Source organism: Motacilla alba, chromosome 13, assembly GCF_015832195.1.
Source record: "Motacilla alba alba isolate MOTALB_02 chromosome 13, Motacilla_alba_V1.0_pri, whole genome shotgun sequence".
Classification (NCBI taxonomy): Eukaryota; Metazoa; Chordata; class Aves; order Passeriformes; family Motacillidae; genus Motacilla; species Motacilla alba.
Genome location: NC_052028.1, coordinates 17,023,526 through 17,045,176, shown reverse-complemented (window position 1 = coordinate 17,045,176; position 21,651 = coordinate 17,023,526). Strand labels below are relative to the sequence as shown.

Below are 21,651 nucleotides of genomic sequence, written 5' to 3'. Positions count from 1 at the left end.
TGATCTGCTCAGGAACACACTCTGCTCTCAAGGAATCAGGAGGGCTACTCCTCTTTCATTACAAAAAGAGTGGTTTGGGAGGAAAAAAAACCAACTCAAACCACTTAATTTTGTGTTTTTCACCTGCATTCATCCTCCCACTGTAGTTAGAATAGGCTTTGAAAATGATATTCGCCATCTCTTTCTTGAAGAGATTTTATTTCTGTTAATTTGGTTTACTCTCCAGTTTGGAAAGGTCTGGAAGTGCACCTAAACAACTGTTACTGAAGTTCTTATGCACCCAGTAGCTATGCCAATATTTGGCAAAGGTGTTTGGTGTTTCATGGAGAGCTCTGGGGGTATTTGGAACAAATTCAGGAGAAATATCCTTTTATATATAAAAGGGACATAGAGCAGCAGTGATCTCCACTCCCAGCCCCTCCTGCAGACAGAGTGGGGCACTGAACCCAGGAGGAATTCTGCCTGAAATTGTTCACAAGCTCAGACTGGGAGCTCAGGTGGATTCCAGAACTAGGAGCAGAACTGGAGCTGGCACCAGCTCCGGGCACTGGCCCTGCTGCCACTTGCTCAGAGATGGAGACAGAGCCCAGCAGAACCCTACAGCAGCTCCCTGGGCTTCTCCTCAACCCTTTGCTTTCCTGGAACTGCTGATGAGCTGAGGCAAACTCGGCTGTGGGTGGATGGAAGGTGATGCCATGGATCCTCCAGGGCAGTGCCCCGGCCATGGGCAATCATGGAATCACTGAGGCTGGGAAAGAGCTTTGGGATCACCCAGACCCAGCTGTGCCCATCCCCAGCCTGCCCAGAGCACTGAGTGCCACCTCCAGGTGACACCTCCAGGGATGGGGACCCAGACCTGCCCTGATCCTTCCATCCAGTGCCTTTTCCATGGGATTGGCCTCCCTGGACCAAGCAGGGCTTTCCCTGCAGGAGGAACACTTTCTGAGGGACCAGCCCAGAGCCACTCACACAATTCCCTCAGCGCGGTTCCTTCTCTAAACTGCCTTGGGATGAGAATCCCAAGTGGATCAAAATCATGGCTCCAGCACAATGCTGAGATTCCATTTTCATGGAATCCCATGTTCTCAGAGTGGGAAGATGTTCCTCAGCTCACTGGGACTCATTCTGTGTCCTTGTCACCCTGCCCAGCCCCAGCCTGACTTTGGAGCACACTCAGCCAGCCTCAGTGACGTTTAATAATGTTTTTTTTCCTCTACAGATGTCTCACCTCCTCTGTGCCTTACTGTCCCTGTTTTCCTTTGCTGCCCTACTGGAAAGTGCCCAGTGGAAGCTGCAGGAAAATGGTAAGGGAATCTCTCCTTGGTCAGACCTAAAACTTTGGAATTATAATTGTGGCCACTAGCACAGGATTTGTTAACTCCAGTATCTTAGGCCAAGGCCATATATTTATTTGTTTGATAATAATTAATTGGAGTTCATGGAAAAATATTTTAAAGTCCTAAAATGTCTTCTAGCAGCATATTTGCAATATTTGCATTAACAACTGTTTTATTTCCTATTCCTTCTGCTCATGTTCAAAGTCTCAGTCACACAGCCCAGATGCAAAAACCTGTGACTAAGGGAACAGCCCTAAAAAAACCAAGGGAAGAATTAGTTATGAAAAAGAAAATATATTTCTGAGTAAAACCTAAAACCTAGAAACAGTTTATCAGCTTCTCTGGTAAAGAACTTAAATGTAAATCCATTTGTAAAAATACAGGGTAGGTAATAAACAATTATTTTGAATAATTTATCAGAGAATTGGGCTAAATTCAGATTGTCCTCTCTTTCAATGACTTATCTTTACAATAAAAAGAATATTTATCCTGGGGGTTCCCTGGGAGGGATTTGATGCTGAAAGCAGCAAACCTGTTTGTCAACATTGAGAGTAAAGTTTGAGTTTGAAGATTGGCTCTGCGTGTCCACAGGGAGTTTGGGAGACTCCCAGCCTTCCCGGAGCTGGGTGTTTCCTGCCAGCTGAGACGCCACATTTGACAGGTTTCTCAGTGTTTCTCCTTTGTGGAAAAGCCTCCCTCAGAGCTGCAGGAAGGGCTCAGCCTGGTCTGTGGGAGCAGCTCCTGACATGTCCTTGCCGTTCCCAGTGTTCGTCGTCGACTCCCGCTGGGACGCCGAGGCCCCGGCCACCACGGTGGAGCTGAGCTGTGCCAGCCCTGAGGAGGCCGTGTACTGGAGACAGGACTCCAGCCCTTTCCAGGAGGGGAAGCACAGAGGGAAGACTCTGAGAGTGGCAGTGAAGGAGCTCCCTGACGCCGGCAGCTACAGCTGCGTGAGCGAGGAGAGCCACAGGGTGCTGAGCTCCAGCCTCCTGCTCATCGCCAGGATCGGCCCCGACGGCCACATCCTCAGGGACATCCTCAAAGCCTTCACGGGTACGGCCCCCAAATGCTGCCGTTGCGCTGCTCAGCTCGGTGCAGGCTCTGGAACACCTGGGAATGTCCTTGCCAAGGTGCTCACTTCGCTGGCAGTGGCAGGAAAATCGTCCCTCCTGTGGCTCTGGGCAGTGCAGCTGATGAGCAGCACAGGAACTGGGGCCATGGGATTTATTTGGGATTCTCCGGGCTGATAGGGTGGAGGGATGGGAGGAATTCCTGGTTTGGAAAACCAGGGCTATGTGACAGGACCCAGAGAAGGGCTGGGGCTGGGCCAGGGCAGGGTCAGGCTGGATTTGGGGAAAGGTTCTTCCCCAGAGGGTGCTGGCACTGCCCAGGCTCCCCAGGGATGGGCACAGCCCGAGGCTGCCAGAACTCCAGGAGGGCTTGGACACCACTCCAGGGGTGCCCAGGGTGGGATTTTGGGGCTGGGCAGTTGGACTCCATGATCCCTGTGGGTCTCTTCCAGCTCAGGAGTTTGGGGTTTCCAGCCAGGACTCTGGGGTTTGGCAGAACCAGGGCCTGGCCAGGTTTGAGGTGCTGCCATTTGGGCCTCTCCGTTCAGGAGACAAGCCTGGGATGTTTTGCATTTTCTGCATGAGCCTCACTCATCTGAGTCTTGTATTTGAGTCCCTCATGGTGCTGCCAGGGGATCTGTGAATTCAGGAATTGTTTCTCTCTGCCTTGGCCATTTTGGCAAACAAGAGTAAATCACTCCTGGTTTCTGTCTTTCTCTGTCTAGAGCCCAGGACATTTTTGAAGTGTGAGGCAAAGAACTACTCTGGAATTTTCACGTGTTCCTGGATGACAGAAAACAATCCAAATGTGAAGTTCACCATCAGAAGCCTGGAAGGGTAAGAGTTTGTACTTCCCTTCCCAGCCCCTCAGAGCAGCCCTTGGTGTGACCGTGGAGGATTTTAGGCTGTTAGGGGCATGCAGATGGGGACAGAGCTCTTCTCCAAGCGTGAACATCCTCAAAATATTTTGAGTCATCCGTGGGACAAAGTTAACTTAAAAAGGGCATGGAAGTCACTCAGAAATTAATGAAGCCTTGAAAAAGGAATGAGTCCAAGTGGGCTGGAGTAGCCATTGGGTGACTTAAGCAATAGCAAAACAGTCAGTGGAGGGCAGAGAGGAAGTGGAGCCAAGGCAGAAAGAACCACAGCTCCCAGTGCAGGCTGGAGTGGGAGGCTGCCCCCACTGCAGAGCACATGGCCCCTGACAAGGCTGGGCTGAGGAACCCTGCAGAAACCTGTGCTGGGAACCCTGGGGGGATTTCCTGCCTCCCACTGCCCCGGGGGGTTCTCCAAAACATGGAGTGCTCCAGCAAAGGTCACCCCAGGCTGCCAGAGGAGAAACAGCTGCCAAGGGGTGCAGCTGGCTGAGAGCAAAACCAGAGGCAGCCTCGGGTGGTGCTTTGGCAGCTTTTGGTGTTTGGTTCCCAGTGGAGACTCCTCAGCCCTCGTTCCTTCAGCAGGGTTTGGGAGAGGGCAAAGGGACAAAGGAGGAAACTGAGCTTGCCGTGGGATTGAGAGATCCTGGTTTAGGTTTAAATGTTGACTCCTCCTGCTGAGGCTGAGAATTGGCATTAATCCACCCCACAGCACTGGGAGTGTGGCAGCTCCCACTGACCCTTTTCTGCAGCAGACAAACTTCAGGCAAACCAAACCATTTCCTCAGCAAAGCCACGGTGCTTTGTTGTGGCAGCCCGTTCCCAGGACAAAGCAGCATTCCCAGGGCCTGTCCCTGCTCTGTTCCAGCCCCCAGGGGAACGTGTCCTGCAGCAGCCCCGTGGCTGTCACCAAGGGGGACCTGACCACCTACACAGCCCAGTGCCACAAGGAGAACTTCTGTCCCTTTGCTGAGGAGCACCAGCCCATCGACATCATCCTGGAGGTCATTGATGAGGTGTTATACGAGAACTACACCGCCAGCTTCTTCATCAGGGACATCGGTGAGGAGCCCAGCAGTGGGGGCTGCTTTTGGGCTTTATTTTGCTGCTGCCAGTGGGAGTCAGGGCTCAGCCCAGCCCTGGGAATCCCTGCCCCGTGCTCTGTAAATGTCCACCAGGCCCCAGTTACAGGAACAGGGGATGCCAGGACAGAAAAGGATGAGGAAGTGAAGCAGCAGCATCTTCCTGGCGTGTGACCTCCAACACCCACAGTGTCCCCAAAGGATGGATGTGGTTGGGAAGGGACGAAGCAGAGAATAATCCAGCAGGCTCCTCTCTGAGAGCTGTTCAGGCTGTGGGTGCTTCCCTCCTCAGCCATTCCCAGATGGGCAGGTTCACAGGAAGGGACAGGAATGAGAGGGCTCTGAGTTGTGGCCACAGGGCACAGGAAAATGAGGCAGCACCCCACAGAAACAGAGGTTTTCCTGAATGCATTAATGGTCAGCAGGTGCTGAAGATATTCCTGTGTGTCCAGCAGAGCCCTCTGCAATCCTCCAGGCCACAAAAAGAAGGATCTTGTCCAGATTGAGCCAGGGAATGTGCTTAATTTTCCATAAAAAGCACCCAAGGCAGTTATCACACCTCAAGGTTGCTCCTCTCTTAAGCTGGAGGCTCCCAAAGCTCATTCCCATGAAACTGTCACCACTAACACACCAGCTGCCATGCAGCTGCCAACATGAATGAATTCCCTCTGTGTTTTCTCTTGCAGTAAAGCCTGACCCCCCCCAGTGCCAGTACGTGGCCACCAATGGAACAGTGACCTGGACATACCCCAGGACCTGGAGCACCCCAAACTCCTACTTCCCTTTGACTTTCAAGGTCAAAGTTAAAAGCACAAAGAGACGCAGATACCAGGTAGAAACACAACATTTGAGACACAATTTTCTTGCCTGAACAGTAGAAATAATTTTAGTCTGCAAGAGTAATGAACTAAAATTAAAAATTAAAAAAAAAAAATGGTGCTGGGCCCCAAAAGTGGCAAATTCTATCCTGGCAGAAAAAGCCTTTCCCAGGTCCAGGAGCAGGAAGATCCCTGAGGCAGCTGAGGACAGAAAATCCTGTCCAGCATTGTGTGGTTGTGTTTACTAATTCATTAGGAGGCTGTTCAGGGCCTCACGTGGGAAAATCCCAGTTTCCAAACCCAGAATCCCAGGATCTGTGACACGAATTTCCTCCTGTGTTGTTCATCCCTGGGCAGCTCAGACTTTAGGGGTGAATTGGAAATCAGAGATCAGTGACTCATCTGGAAGCATTTCCATGGAGAGTCTGCTCTGTGCCCCCCATTCCCAGCTAATTAATGGGATTAATTAACTGTGTCAGCATTAAATCTCCAGTGTGTGCCCAAATTGCCTCAGACACACAATGGCCTGCCTTGGAGGCAGCGCCCTACAGAAACAGAGGTTTTCCTGAAGGCATTAATGGTCAGCAGGTGCTGAAGATATTCCTGTGTGTCCAGCAGAGCCCCCTGCAACCCTCCGGGCCAAAAAAAAAAAGAAGGATCTTGTCCAGATTGAGCCCAGGAGCGTGATTAATTGTCCATAAAAAAGGGAAAGCCTCTTGGCCGCAGGGCAGCTGGCACTGCCCCGCCGCTGCCCGTCCTGAGCAGGGCAGGCAGCAGGGATGGGCGTCCCGGGTTATCCCGGTTTTCCGGGGGAATCCAAAGGCACCAGGGGATGTTTCCCGCTGCGGAAGGGATCCGGCCCGTCCAGCAGATGGGGCCGCTCCCCCGGGCTCGGTCCCTGCTCCACCCCTCCGGGAGCGGCTGGGGATGCTCCGGAGCCGCCCCAGCCCAGCCGGGATCGCAGCGCTGCCGAGCAGGAGCAGCTCCTGGAGCTTAGCGTTCCTGCTCTGGGAGAAGGAGGAAAAGGAGAAGAACCCAGATTAACAAACGAGCCCTTTGTTTCATGAGTGTTGAGGTCTGGGGTTTGGGCCATTTAGAACACCAAGGGCTGTGGGCTTGGGTCATTCAGAACATCCAGCTCAGGGGCTTGGGTCATTCAGGACATCCAGCTCAGGGGGTCTGGGTCATTCAGGACATCCAGCTCGGGGGTTTGGGTCATTCAGAACATCGAGCTCAGGGGTTTGGGTCATTCAGGACATCCAGCTCAGGGGCTTGGGTCATTCAGAACATCCAGCTCAGGGGCTTGGGTCATTCAGAACATCCAGCTCAGGGGGTTTGGGTCATTCAGAACATCCAGCTCAGGGGTTTGGGTCATTCAGAACATCCAGCTCAGTGCGTCTGGATCTCTTTGGGACAACCCTCTCAATGAGTTTGGGTCATTTAGAGCATCCCTTTCAGTGGGTTTGGGGCACTTTGGGACACCCCCCTCAGTGGGTCTGGGTCATTTACACCCTCAGTGGGTCTGGGTCTCTTTGGGACACCCTCCTCAGTGGGTTTGGGTCACTTTAGGACACCCCCCTCAGTGGTACCTGAGCTTTCCAGCTCTTTCTGCTGAGCTCAGGTTCTCCCGAGCCCCAGGACTTTGGGACCTGTTGGAGCCTTTGGCACACCAGGCTCTGGCAGGGGCTCAGTGACCCTTCCTGGGGACTCGTGGTGGGTCCTGCCCCCCTGAAGGAGCTGTCCCTGTCCCCAGGTGTACGACACCGAGGAGCAGTGGCTGCAGCTGCCAGCCCCGGGGCCAGCAGAGGTGTGGGTGCAGGCCAGGGACCGCTGCTACCTCGGCTCCTGGAGCCCGTGGTCCTCGCTGTGCAGGTAAGGATCCAGCCAGGTCCTGCCCTGAGCAGAACCCAGGGAATTCCCTGTCAGTTCTCATGGAAATTAAATTTCTGATGTCATTTCACAGATAACCAGCAAGGAGGGTGGCACAGTGCTCCCAGAGAAAGCAAAGAACGAATTAGCACAAGAACAGAAGCACAATTAGAAGAGAAGTTTCCATTTGAGGTTCTTAAGAAGCCATGACTTATTTTTTTAACAGCTGAATGTGGTCCTGATTTTTGGCAGCTCTTAAATCCCCCAGATTCAAGTCACACTTTTAGCAACCATCATGTTACACGAACATGATTTTGACAGGTTGCTGGCAGCTATTATTGTATGTCCTTATATTATTATTGTGCCTTTATTTATTGAATATTTATTTATTTATTTGATATTTATTTATTTAGTATTTATTTCATATTTACTTTAATGGTATTTATTTAGTATGTTTATTTATTTATTTTATTTATTATTTTATTTATTTATTTATTTATTTATTCGTTGGCTTTGCAAGGCCAGTGGATGGCAGTTGCTGTTCAAACCACTGCATGTGTTAACTTGTTTGAAACGTCACTTCCTGAAAGAACTGTTTGGATCTTCCATTATTTAATTGTTCAATTATTTGCTTATTTAATATTTATTTGTGTTTATTTCTGTGGGAATGTGCAAGCACAGGAAGCCTTGGCTGCCTGAGCAGCTGGGTGTGGGGTACCCAGCCACCCTCACCCTCCAGGACACTGGGGTAGAGAAGGAATTGCAGGTGCAGAGCCCTGGGGCTGTTTCCTGCTGCCCTGTGCCAGCTCTGTGCCCCCAGCTGGAGAGCACTCCATGAGGGACCCGTGGAGCTGCAGCCTCAGGGACCCATGGATCCATCCCTCACTCCATGAGGGATTCATGGATCCATCCCTCACTCCATGAGGGACCCGTGGAGCTGCAGCCTCATGGATCCATGGACCCATCCCTCTCTCCATGAGGGACCCATGGATCCATCCCTCTCTCCATGAGGGATTCATGGATCCATCCCTCACTCCATGAGGGACCCGTGGAGCTGCAGCCTCATGGATCCATGGATCCATCCCTCACTCCATGAGGGACCCGTGGAGCTGCAGCCTCATGGATCCATGGATCCATCCCTCACTCCATGAGGGACCCATGGACCCATCCCTCTCTCCATGAGGGACCCATGGATCCATCCCTCACTCCATGAGGGACCCGTGGAGCTGCAGCCTCATGGAGCCATGGATCCATCCCTCACTCCATGAGGAACCCATGGAGCTGCAGCCTCATGGATCCATGGATCCATCCCTCACTCCATGAGGGACCCGTGGAGCTGCAGCCTCATGGATCCATCCCTCACCCCATGGAGCTGCAGCCCACTGGAGCCCTGGTGTGAAGGCAGCTCGGAGCCTCCTCCCACCCTCAGGCACACTGGAGCCAGGAGCTGCATTTCTCACCTCCCAAAGAGCCTGCCCTCCTGCCTCTGCTGGGGCGTCTCCCAGCTGTGATCCAGCTGTGCCCAGGGCATCTCCTGCTGTGGAACCCCACCGGAGCAGCACAGGGCACAGAGCTGGAGCTGCACCCGGGGTCTGCAATCCCCCGAGCCCAGCTGGGAGCTGGCTGTGTGGGACTGTTAATGACCCCCTGAAATCACACTTTTAAGCAGAGGTTTTTGCAGCCCACGCTGCCAGCGTGCCCCACCAGGTGTGGGGTGTTCACAGACCTCAGGGAAAGCTCCTCCTGGCCCAGCCAGGGCCCAGCTCTGGGAGGAAGCAGCAGCATGAGCTGAAACCTTTGTCTTTTTCATGGAATCCTGGAATTGTTTGGGTTGGGAGGACCTCGAAGCTCATCTGTTCCAGCCCTGCATGGGCAGGGACATCTCCCACTGTCCCAGGGAGCTCAGAGTTCCATCCAGCCTGGCCCTGGGCACTGCCAGGGGTGGATCCTTTGGCGAGACAGAGCCCTGACTTCCAGGAGGACAAAATACTCTGAAATATCTTTGAGGATTCAGGCCTTAACCTCTGATACAGAATCACTGACATTAAAGTCTTTCACTGCAGCCATGCTTCCTTTTAAGGTGGTGATTTAAGATATTTAAACATTGAAATGTGTGAAGTGTCTGATATTTCAGAACACTGCTGATAGTTTATTTACAAGTCCTGTTGGTATTTATTAATATTAAGTTTACATGTCTTATTTTGGCTATAAAGGCAACTTATGTGCTTGTTTACAATCTAATAAATACACCTGAAAAAAAGAAAATTTGGTTTATTTGTGGACTTTTAAGAATGGTTTGTGTCACTGCTCACTTTTGTACCAGAGGATCAGGCACTATTTCTGTCTCAGTGTCTGCAGGGCAAATGAATTATTACTAATTAATAATACAAATTTCCCAGTCTGTAAAAGTGCAGAGGATGGCCCAGCCAGGGAGCAGGGTGTGCCAGCAGGATCTGCTGAGCCCTGCCTGCAGGAGGGGAGAGCTCTGGGCTTCTTTGTGATCTCCAGCTCTGAACTGAACCCACCTGCCCCAGACTTGAGGGCTCTGAGGTTCCTCCCTGGTTTCAGAGGTCACAGAACCTTCCTGACCCTCGGGGTTTAAACCTTGGCACCCCGGGAACCTCTCCTGAGCTTGGGCCCAGCCCGGTCTCCATTCTTGGAATATTCAGCTAAATGTTTGTCCTGACAAAGCCTGAATTAATCCTTGCCTTCAGAATGTGCCTTTCTGTGCCACGAGGCCAGAACATGAGAGAGGCTTCAGGGGGAAGCCCCTGGCTGGGTTTATTCAGGAAAATAACAAAGCTCAGCCTGGAGCTGCCCCTTTCCCTGCAGGAGTCAGCTCACTGGCAGGTGGCTGCTCCCTAAGGCATAAAGATCCCCAGTTATCCATTCCCGGGGCCTTCCATGGATCCAGGTGCCTGTGAATGTCTCCTCTGGAGTTGTCAGGCTCCCATCTCAGCCTAGATTGGGTAAAAAGCAGAAAATATTCACTGTGGTGGCTCCACACACAGGAGATCACATTCTAACACGCTCCATCCCTGCAAGAACACAACAATTGATGTGTCAGTCAGCCCCTGGGCTTCTCTTCCTTCCTTCCTCTCCTTTTGCACTGTAAATAATCTGGAAACCTCTGGAAGTGTCAAGTGCACAGACTCAGGCTGCACAGTGTAGAAAATTCCCCCCTGCCCAAAAAAAAACCCTTTAGAGTGCAAAATTCGAGCTTCTGACATAAAACTTTAGATCTAATTTATTCCTGAGAGAGAGGAGGCATTGGCTGTATAAAAACCAGATTTTTCTGCTGCCCTGCTCCTTTTCCCAGGCCCCACCGTGCCCTGGGAAGGGGCAGCTCCTCCAGCTTTCCACTCATCCCCATCACTCAACCCCTGGCTTTGGGTTCTGCTACCACACCTCCCGAAATCTGCTCTGAGCAGGGCCTGACTAATTCCCCCCAGGCCTTTCTGTGGGTGCTGCTGGCTCGAGGAATGCTGGCAGATAAAGACGCCGTGTCCTTAATGAGGCACTAATTGGTCGCTGTAGGAATTTGCTGTTCTCCAAGAGCTTCAGCCCCTGAGCTGGGCAAGCAGGCACTTGCTGGGAGCAAAAGGGGGACAAAGCTGATGTTTAATTAGGGGTTCTGGGGGAGAACGCAGATTTCAGCTCCAAATGCCTCATATCCACCCCTCCTCCATGCTGCTCTTCCTCCCACCCCTCTTCTTCGTAAGCTGTAGCTTCTCTTTTAGAAACGCTTTATTTTTAATAAAGGAAAAGCCAATTCATGTCTTCCAACCCTGTTGTGAGCCATGGAAACACCTTGAGACCTGTTTTGAAATGTCACTTTGATTGACTTTGGTGTGACAGAAGGGCAAAGTCCAAACACCTGGAAATTGCATCTCAAGGCGATTTCAGATCAGTCCTTTCCAAAGCCCATTCAGTGGAAGTGTTAAGCCGTGAACGCTTTGTTTTTGTGAAGAATCAACTCAGAACCATCAATGGGCTTGATGCCCTGTGAGGCTGAGCTAGAGCAGAGGCCAGGCAGAGCTAAAGAATAAAGCAGGGATTTATTGAAAGCATCTCCTCCATGGATCCACCCTGAGCAGCACAAGAGCCCAGCCAGGGCTGCCCCAAGATGAACCCAAATGGTCCCAAAATGCACGAGCGCTCCCGGGGTCTCTGCCTTGGCTCAGCTCTGCTCCATTTGCACCTTGCAGTTCATTGTCCCGTTCCAGCTTTAGCCCAGGCACTCCCACCCTGCTTGTTTTTCTCTCTGCAGCCCACGCTGTTTGTGCTCCTGGGCTGAGCTTTGGATCATTTGTCCTTGGTGCCCAGCTGGAGCAGGAATTGTTTTGTGTCCCTGCTCTGTGCAGAGAGCTCAGCATCCCCTGATGTGAAGCCAGCCCCACACACTGAAGCTGCACAGAGTCTGAAAATAGAAAAGCCAAACCTGAGGCATCAGTCTGACACAGGAATCAAAGGATCCCCGAGCTGCCCGCAGGACACCGGAACCACTCCTGGCACTGTGTCCCAAAGAGATCAGGAGGGACAAAGGAAAACAAAGATCAGCCTTTGCACAGCCTGTTGGGTTTATTTTTAGTTTCTGAGACAACACACGAGACCTTCAGCAGGGCTCTGGCCTGGCCTGACACCCACCGTGCTGAAGGAAGGCTCTGATCTCCCACAGGGGTGGAAAACAGGGAACTCATTGATGCCCAAGAGGCTGCCTGGGACAGAGGCTGGGCAGAGTTCCAGAAATAAAGCAGGGATTTAATAAAAACCCTTCACAGGACACACCTTGGGCAGTGCCAGAGCCCGGCCGTGGCTCCACCCCAGATGGACTCCTGGCCACGAGTTCTCCCACTTTGATCAGTTTTGGTCCATTTCCACCCTGGGCTTCAGTGTCCAATTCCAGCTCCAGGGGATGCAGTCCCACCCTCCCAGGCCACTCCCCTCAGTTCCCTGTTGTTGGCACTTTTTGGGCTGGAAAAGGATTGTTCTGTGGGACTGAGCTGTGAGGAGAACTTGCCCACACTTGATCTGGAGTTCAGAGTTCTGTACCAGTGCAGTGCAGAGTCTGGAAAACATGAAAGCTCAGACTGAAGGCATCCTCTCCTTTCCCAGGCAAACACCCAAAGGCTGTGGCACAGCCTGAACAAAGGCAGCCCTCGGTTCTCAAACCCCGCATTGAGCAAGACTTCAAAATCTGACGCTTTAATTGCACCTGGGCGGACAACCCTGAGCCACCCACCCTGAGCCACCCACCCTGAGCCACCCACCCTCGCCGGGCCTGGGGATGAAAACACCCCGGGATACCAGGGAGGGGAGGGGAGGGTCCCCCGTGACCACAGCAGCCTGGCTGGACCCTGCCTCGCAGTGACAAAGTGCTTTTTTCACCTTTTCCACGTGCTGTTTGTCATCTCTGCGGATGCCCCGCATGGGAGGCTCTCCACGGATGGGTGGGAGCAGGTTCCTCCTCTGGAATGCAGCCAGGGAACATCCTGCCATGCACTTAACTAATGACCTGCTGCTGCAGCATTTTTGGCATCCCAGTGATGCTCCAACCAGGGCTCCAAAGCTAAAATCAATCTCAGATTTGGAATAAATAATGAGTGGGAAAATTTTCTTGCCCTCAGAAAAATGCACACTAATATTTTACCACATGTAACACCACGGAATTGCTTTTTCTTCCTCAAAAAATCAACTTGGAATAAGAATTTGGGAAAAAAAACAAGATATGATGGCAAAGGTAGAAAATTACAGGAGTTCCACAATTAACTTAGAGGTATTCACGGGTTTGCTAATGAGGGCAAAATTGCACTCACAATTCTTCAACAGAAATGATTTATTTACCATATTACCCTAAATTTCAGAAGGAGTTCAGCAATTAGTCCTTACTCACCCAGCTTTGGGAAGCAGCTGCTCCTACACACATCCCAACATTTGTTTTCCAGTGAACTTCTTTTCCATTGTGGTGCCTCACTGCCCACGTTTGCTTTGCCAAACGTTAATTTATGAGGACAAAGGCACCGCAAGGTCCCTGAAAATGCCAGCAACACTTGACATTCTCCAGTGGGAATGCCAGACCCAGTTCCCTTGGGGAGGCCCACGGAGGTCACCGGGCTGCCCACGCCCTGCGTGGCCCCTTTAGGACAGAGCCATTGTCCCTATCTGCAGGGATCTCTGTGGGTAACCTGTCTCCATGGCTCACTCCTCCCCTTGTGAAATCTGTTTTGCTCCCATCTAATTGGAATTTCTCTCCCTGCAATTTGCTCTGCTCCCTCTTCCTTTCACTCCGCAGCTCCAGGAGGGCTCTGGCTCCTGTTTCCTCTGCTTCCTCCCTGCTCCAAAGGGAGCCAACCCCTTCTCCCAAATTTTCCTCTGTGTTTCACCCCATCAGCACTTGGTGCTCCCTCACGGGTTCTGCTCCAGCATTTCAGTGCCTTTCCCTGCCAGGGAGCCCAGAAGTGTCCCAGAGCAGCAGCTCCAGCCTCGCCAGGGACACTCTGGGAATTATGGACTGAAATTCAAGCGCAGAGCTGGAAAATCTCCCTACATGAACTGGGCAGGATTTGTGTTCCCTGAGAGGGATGGGATGGGATGGGATGGGATGGGATGGGATGGGATGGGATGGGATGGGATGGGATGGGATGGGATGGGATGGGATGGATGGGATGGGATGGGATGGGATGGCATGGCATGGATGGCATGGATGGTATGGCATGGATGGTATGGCATGGCACGGCATGGATGCTGGGGCTGCATCCCAGGGGACACTGGGAGCACTGGGCTGGGCCCTTTCCTCATTCCTGGGTCAGGAACTGCCAGGCTGCAGTTTTAGGGTCAGGACAGCCCCGGGGCTCTGTGTGCTCCAAACCCTCCAGATCAGGAGGAGCTTCCGGCACAGTTTGGGTTTTGCTCCTGTTGCCTAATTGCTCATAATTGTCCCTCAACCACCGACGTGTCCTGAATACTCCCCACGGGTTCCTGCATGCTCCTTGCCAGGATTTTCTCCAGAAAAGCTCCCCAGAACACGAAGTCACCGACAGCCCCAAGCAGGGGGATCCAGACCAAGCCCAACACAAACCCCACCCTGCCTTTTGTTCTCTCAGCCTCGCAGGAACAAATGTCCAAATTTAGGAAAAAGGAAAAAATTAGAACAAAATCAATGAAGGGCATTCAAAAAATAAAATTCCAGGCCTCCAGCTCCACCTGGATCTTTGCCCATCCTGGAATTCAGATTTGAAGGCATTTATGTTTTTTGTCCTGTTAAGTGATGAGAAATTAAACATTTATTGATTACCTATATTCTTTAAAGACAAAATTATTCCTATCCCTCTTGGGATGAGTTAGAGGGGCCCAAGGCTCACCTGACCTATTGAAATCCCTTCTGCAGGAGCTCTCAGGCCCTTTTTTACTGGAATGAGCACCTCTGGCCCCAGTCCTGCATGAGGAGAAAGCTCTGGGCTACCCTGCAGTGAGGGAAGGTGATCACTGGGAATTGGGGAAACACTGGGAATTGTGCTGGCGTGCAGGGATTTTTCCTGCTGAGATTTTTGCACATTTAGGTGGTAAATCACTAAGAGAAGGCAACTCTGGAAGGAGGGGTTGAAACCAAACCGAGCTCCAAACTCCCCATCACGTTGGATTTATGAAAATGAAGCCTCAGGTCTGAGGGTCCCACGGGGGGACTCTGTCATAAAAGGCAGAAATTGCTGCCTTTTGGTTAAGCCACCAACAAATGCAGGGTTTTTAAGGAATCCCTCCTGTAGTGCTGGAAACAGGGAAATGGGAGCAGAGAATCTCCCCTGTGCCCGAGGCTGGGCAGGAGCTCAGGGGATGCTCAGGGGCTGGGAGCTCCTCTCCTGTCCTGGCCAGGCAGTGCCCTGGGCTGTCTCTGCTGCTCCTCTCCCAGAACATCAGTTCTGACCCCAAACTGGGCACATTTGAAAGGAAAAGGAGCCCTGGGGGTGCTCTGGGCTGGGTGTGAAGGGTTTCCAGCAGAACTCAGATTTCCCAGAGCAGCTGAAGGGCTCAGTGCATGGCCACAAGCAGCTCAGCTCAAACCACAGCTCAGAAACAGCTCCAAAACACCTCAAAAACAAGAATCAAACCCTTCTGGGATGGATATTTTGGCAAACACCCAGCCAGGAGTATTTTTGCCTGGGAACCGCGTTGAGCTCCGAGTCCCCACGGCCATAGCAGAGCAGCCCTGAGTCAGAGCCTGGCTGCTGGGGCTGGAACAGTTAATTAGGCTGGGCTCGGGCAGGACAATCCCTGCTCCATCAGCACCGGGACACGCAGCCCTGCCCGTGCCAGGACACATCCTCCTGACCCTGCCCTGGGCACCACCTGCCCTGAGCACCTGCAGGGCATTTCATCACCAGCTCCTGCCTATAAATGGTCCCGCACGGCCATGGCCACGCTGGGGCCACCGCAGGAGCGGAGCTGGCTCGGGGACAGCCATGAAGGTCACCCTGGTGCTCCTGGCGCTGGCAGCTCTGTGCCTGGCATGTGAGTAACGCCCTGGGCTCCTCGGGGACTCTCCTTCTGGAAGGTTCTCAGGCGGCTCCTGCACTGGGTGGGTGGGAGAAAATGGGATTTTCTAGTTAAAACCCTTTTATTTAGCACCATAATAGTTTATTACCCAGCTGGGGCTGGGGTGGGTGGGAGCTGCTCCTTGCTGGGTGTAGCTCAGAGCTCTGCTCTGTGGCTCAAAGGAGCCTCAGAACCACCTGGTTTTATCTGTTTATTTTTAATTTCAATCTGAGAAGGGAGCTGGGAGCTGGGGGGGTCCTGCCCTGCCGAACTGACCGAGCAGGGGACAGCTGATGATGCTCAGGCCACAGAAAACAGCTGGGAATCACATTTTTCAAATCTTATTTTTCCAGGCTGCAGAGAGATTTGAGGGAGAGGTTGCTCTAAAAAAGAGGGATCTGGGAGGAATTTCTTCAGCCTTTACTTGGCAATTTTATTTTTACTAATAACTTGCAGTAAAAATGCATTTTTAGAGAAAGAGAAGTGCATTTAAAAAAACTGAAATACTCCACACCTCTGCAGGTAGTATAGAAGTTCAAAAGCATTATGCACATTAAAGATGCAAAATAATGAAGATATTAAATGCAAAATTATGAAATAAAAGAATCTTTTCGGTGGCTCTGAAGAGGTTGCTTTGAAATTTGTCTCAACCCCAAAGTTCTTACGAAAAACAGCAGTTTAAATGAAATGTGATGGAAATAATTCCTTCAGTGTTTCATTAACTGCGGGGAAATAAATAAATAAATATTCCTTCCATTAGAATTCCAGGAAATCTCTTCCTTGAACTTTCTGGTTTATCTTGTCTGCTTGAAAACTTCATGAATCAGCACTTTCTGAGCCACACCTTTATTGCATTGAGTCCTCTGCAGAGTGGCTCCTAAAAGGTTACCAGAGGAAAAAATCAGTTGGGAATGCTTGGGGGGAATAAATCGAATCCAATTCCAGAATAATGAAACCTCAGTCAGCCTCTGGTGACAGAGATGGAAACCTGACCTGGAGCTTTATTTCTGCTCATTTTCTTTGTACTGAACAACTGTATTTGGTGTGAGGGTGTAAACAGGTTTATGAAAGGAAGTTTTTGTGGGAAGTTTAACCTTTGAAGATCAAAAAAGCCAAATTTAATCTAAAAGACAATTGCTAGAGCTCTGCTCCAGAACACATTTGGAAAGTTTAACCTTTAAAGATCAAAAAAATCCAGATTTAATCCAAAAAAACAAGTGCTAGAGCTCGGCTCCAGAGCACATTCCTGCTCCTTCTGCACAGAAATCTCTCCCTGGTACTGTTACCCCTGGAAGCCCAGGATGATGATTGTGGGACAGCAGAGGGCAAATACATTCCTAAGGAAAGTAAGAAATGTGTCAGCAGCGTGGAGCCACGCCAAGGAGCTGATTACTTTGTGGGAGGTGTAATTAGCATTGTTTGGAAGGAGCTCCTTGAAGCCCCACCTGAGGACAGGGCTCTGCTCCAGAGGAATGAGGTAAAAATAGGAGCCAGCCACCTTAAAATCCATACTGAAACAAGGGAAACACTTCCTAACGTGGGATTACGAGCCAAATTGTATTATCATTGCTATTTACAGTCAATATTGTATTTAATTCTCATTATTGATAGGAAACACAGATATAGAAGGGACATGTGGTTTGCTCACAGCCACATGCAGCTCTTGGTAAACTCAGGAATTAAACCCAGTCATGCTCAACCACCAGTGAATCCTGGACATTGAATATAAAACAACACGATGAACAGTAAATATAATATTGACTGCTGGGCTGTCAGTGAACAATGGCTCCATTCCCTCCTCCAGCAAAGGCTGTTCCAACAGGTGACAGAAGTCTCTGAGGTAAACAATGCACCAAACCCCACTTGTCAATAGCCTCTGACACCTGGGCCTCACTAAACACTGCACAGCTCTCAGTATTGACATTTAAGGAGGTAAAGATTCAGTGCTGCTGAGTGAAATCGTCCTGGTTTGCACCTGAGTGCTCATTAACCGTGCGTTTCCATTTTCTCTTTTGTGGTTCAGTTTCCACTGCAGATGCTGCCACACAGAATGAGGTGAGTGATTTCCTTTGTCCTGGGTAAAAATACAGAATGAGAGGTACAAAATGATATTATAATAACACGAAGTCAGAAAATAAGCACGTTAAACTTTAATTAAATGCTGCCAATTTATTGAGGTTTCAGTGAAAGTTCCTGAGTTTGGGATATGGGGTTTCCATAGAGTTGTCCTGACAACTTCCAGATGTTTTTACCTGTTTGGCATGCTGGGCAAGAGATTGGGCAAGGAGAAATTTTAACCCAAAGAAATATAGATTATTTTTCTTTAATTATTTCATGATGACCCTATAAGGCTTTTTGGATGACTTTTAGCTCCTAAATCAGGTACCGAGAGATTTTAATTCTGAGTACTCTGAGGTCAATGTCTGGAAGAAATGAGGCACCAAGGAATAAAAATCCTTCCTGGGGTGAGCAGGAAGGTCCTGGCAGAGTGGATCGTGGTGGGCAGAGAAAATTCACCCACACGCAGAGCTGGACCCGTATTTGCACAAATCAGCAGGAATTTCTCCATGGAAAGGGTGGTCAGGCATGGAGGGGCTGGAGTCCATCCCTGAAGGGTCTCCAAGGAAGGGCTGGATGTGAATTGATCCCACCTGGATTTACTGATTGTTGGGATCAGATAATAAAACCCCACACTCTGCTCCTCTGGGGCTGTGTTGCTCCTGCCCATCCCTGGCACAGGCAGCCCCATTCTCACCTCTGAGCAGAAATGTTTCTTTTTTGGGGCTTACCCTCTGCCCATAGAGGTGGTGCCACCTCCCTGGCTGTGCTGCCCCAAAATTGGATATATTCATGATTTCTGTGCCAACCATGGAGGTTGTGTCACAGTAAAGCAGACAGGGCTCAGTTTCTTCACGCAGGAAATGCCAATTTTTATTCAGTTATCTCATATTTATAGGAATTCTAAAGGCCCTGTGTTAAACCCAATTGGATAAGAATACACTGTCAGTTCACTGGTCAGTAAATTGAATTTTGTGCCTCCACCAAACCTCTTTATTCTTGGATTGTTTACACATCTTCACTGATTCTCATTGCACCAATTTCTTGGTTTTGCAGGTATACAAACTTATTTTTCTCACAAGAATAAATTGTTGTGCTGACTTTTCATTCTTGTGATTTTTCTCACGGGAACGAGCAGAAGAGCTGCACTCAGATGAGCTGCAGGCCTGAGCCCTGATATTATAAACCCTTTATTTTGTGAGGTTTTTCCTGTCTGGTGTGGGACTCAGGGCTGCCCTCGTTGCAGGTGGACTGCAGTGAGTACAGGAGGATGGAGAGGGGGAGGCCCATTTACTGCGAGAGGCTCTACCAACCCTTCTGCGGCTCCGATGGCAAAACCTACAACAACAAATGCTCCTTCTGCAAGGCTGTGCTGTGAGTACTGAGCTGCCACGGGCTGAGCAGCTGGGGTTTGCACCCCACAAAGTGCTGGGTTTCTTTAGGGTTGGTACTCCTCTGCTCCTGTGCTTTACCTTTACGCCATAATTGTTCCTCCCACTGAGAATGTCCAGCTGATCTGAAAAACAAATGGTGATGTTTGGGTGAGAACTTCCTGTTCTGGTAGGAAGCATAAAATAGGCAACTAAAAAATTATATTCAGGTCTGAACTTCCGATTCCAGCAGGAATTGTGGAGTTGGACACTAAAAAACTACTTGGATATTTGTGTGAGCAATGTCCAATTCTGGCAGGAATTGCAAAATTGGACAGTAAAAAACTACCTGGATATTTGTGTGTACAACTTCCTATTCCAGCAGGAATGGTGAAGCTGGACACTGAAAAATTACTTGGATATTTGTGTGAACAATGTCCTGTTCTGGCAGGAAACATAAAATAGAGAACCAAAAAATGACCCAAACACTTGTGTGAGCAACTTGCAGCAGGCACGGTAAAGCTGAACACTAAAAAATGATTCCTATTTGTGTGATGAACTCGCTGCAGGTGCTGTAAGGTTCAGTCACTAAAAAATGCCCTGATATTTGTGTGAGCAGCTTCCTATTCCAGCAGAAATTGTCAAGTTGGACAGGAAAGAGTCCAACGAGCAACAGAGACCTGACAAAGCACCGGCACCCATTGCAGGTCACACAAAAATTCAGAAGTGGTGCTGGCAGTGTCTTGGGTTTATGGATAAAATGTGTAATTTTGCAAGGAAAGCTGTTCACAGATGAGTGCCCTGATGTCTGCAGTGGATGTTTACGGTGTCTCCCCGGTCAGCAAAGGGTTCCAGAGGCTTTTGGTGCAGCCTCCTGAGTGCAATGCCCGCGTTTCTCCTTGCAGGAGGAGCAGAGGGGCCCTGCACATGAAGCAGGCAGGAGCGTGCTGAGGGAGCTGTGCTGGGGGCAGCTCCACTCTGCCCGTGCCTGCCTTCCCTCCAGCCTGCCCCGCCAAGCCCAGCCCGAGAGAAGTGCCAGCTCTGCTCTGCTCCTGCTCCTGGGACTGAGCCTCCTGTCCTCGCAGCAGAACTGCTCCTGAGGCTTTACACCAGCCCTTCCTTGATGGGCTTTGTCTCCATGGCTGAAGTTCGAATCCTCTGACAATGCCCCAAGTCTCTCCCCCTTGTTGATCTAATGTTTTCTTTCCTTTACCCAGAAACTTCAGCAGGTATTTTTTCCCAAAGGTTTTCAGCTTTCCCAGGCACTGCTCTGACTCTCCCAGTTTTGTAGCTGAATTTTAAGTGCTTATTTTTCACCCCTCTCTGTACAATTCTGGTTCCTGTATGTTGTTCAGCTACTCGGTGTACTTGTTTATTAAAATAAACCTTCACTCTTTTTTTTTGTCCATGGTGAATTTTCTAGAGAATTTATTGCATCCATGACTAACAAGTATTTCCCAAATTACAGAAAACTGCAGTGGAGCAGGGGCTGAGTCCAGAGGTAAAAATCTGAAGCTGGGTTACAAAAGTTGTATATACTGGAATTTACCCCCCAATCTGGCTCTTTTTTTTTTTTTTCTTCAAATGAGACAAATCTGGTAAAACGTAAGACTGCAGAAGTCTGTTAATCCCTGCCATTTAAATGTGAACATTCATTAATCTTTTCACTTGACAATTTTCAGAACCTAAAGAAATTTATGTCCTGCTCTTACATCCTGGTTATCTTCACTGTTAAACTAATTTATGTCTTTTACTCAATACTTGGTCATGGGAATGTATTTTCCCAGAATTAAGATTTTTAATGACTGAGCTTATTGGAGGAAAATTTTGGAGCAGCTGGACACAACAAATCCAGCCCTATCCTGAATTCCATTATCTGGAAACCAGGTCCCAGCAATTAGGCAGCAGGAATGAAAATGAGGAAGGTAACAGAAAAGTTCCTCATAGTTCAGAGGCTCCAATAAAGAAGCTCCTAGAACAGATCACCTTGACTGAAAAAGATAAAAATGAGAAAACAAAGATCAGATTGAGAAAACAAAAGGAATCTCTGAGGTTCCCTCATGATGTGAGAAAAACCTGATTTGTGGATATTTGCTGCCTTCCAGCCTCATGGATATTCCCACCCTCTGCTTTGGGCTGTTGGGATATTTAATGGGCTGTGCTTGTGCACCAAACCTAGGACACCAGAATTCTCATGCAGCCCCAGGAATGATGCAAGAAGCTGCAAGTCAGAGGTGTAAACCACCCCGGCACTTCCCTGGCACTCCAGTCTGCCCCTGATCATTCCTGACACGGAGTCCCTGGGCCAGGGGCAGCAGGAGAGCAGGACTTGCCCACCTGGGTGCTTTCCCTCAGCCCAAAGCTGGCAGAGAGGCACAGCAGCTCCTGGGTGCTTTCCCTCAGCCCAAAGCTGGCAGAGAGGCACAGCAGCTCCTGGGTGATTTCTGTCAGCCCAAAGCTGGCAGAGAGGCACAGCAGCTCCTGGGTGATTTCTGTCAGCCCAAAGCTGGCAGAGAGGCACAGCAGCTCCTGGGTGATTTCTGTCAGCCCAAAGCTGGCAGAGAGGCACAGCAGCTCCTGGGTGATTTCTGTCAGCCCAAAGCTGGCAGAGAGGCACAGCAGCTCCTGGGTGATTTCTGTCAG

The 21,651-nt window shown here is 50.1% G+C and overlaps 2 protein-coding genes across 2 annotated transcripts; both read left to right on the top strand.

The window, feature by feature from the left end:
• The first annotated feature begins 1,219 nt into the window (after positions 1-1,219).
• On the top strand, positions 1,220-7,469 carry IL12B (interleukin 12B). The gene is made up of 7 exons (XM_038150310.1): positions 1,220-1,304; positions 2,103-2,390; positions 3,133-3,244; positions 4,151-4,344; positions 5,051-5,196; positions 6,936-7,054; positions 7,146-7,469. The coding sequence occupies exons 1-7, from the start codon at positions 1,220-1,222 to the stop codon at positions 7,147-7,149; spliced, it is 948 nt and encodes a 315-aa protein (XP_038006238.1). The 3' UTR covers positions 7,150-7,469.
• A 7,966-nt stretch (positions 7,470-15,435) lies between these two features.
• LOC119706537 (ovomucoid-like) lies at positions 15,436-20,388 on the top strand. The gene is made up of 4 exons (XM_038150350.1): positions 15,436-15,556; positions 17,604-17,635; positions 18,885-19,012; positions 19,914-20,388. Exons 1-4 carry the CDS (start codon positions 15,508-15,510, stop codon positions 19,957-19,959), a joined length of 255 nt encoding a protein of 84 aa, XP_038006278.1. The 5' UTR covers positions 15,436-15,507; the 3' UTR covers positions 19,960-20,388.
• Positions 20,389-21,651: the final 1,263 nt, after the last annotated feature.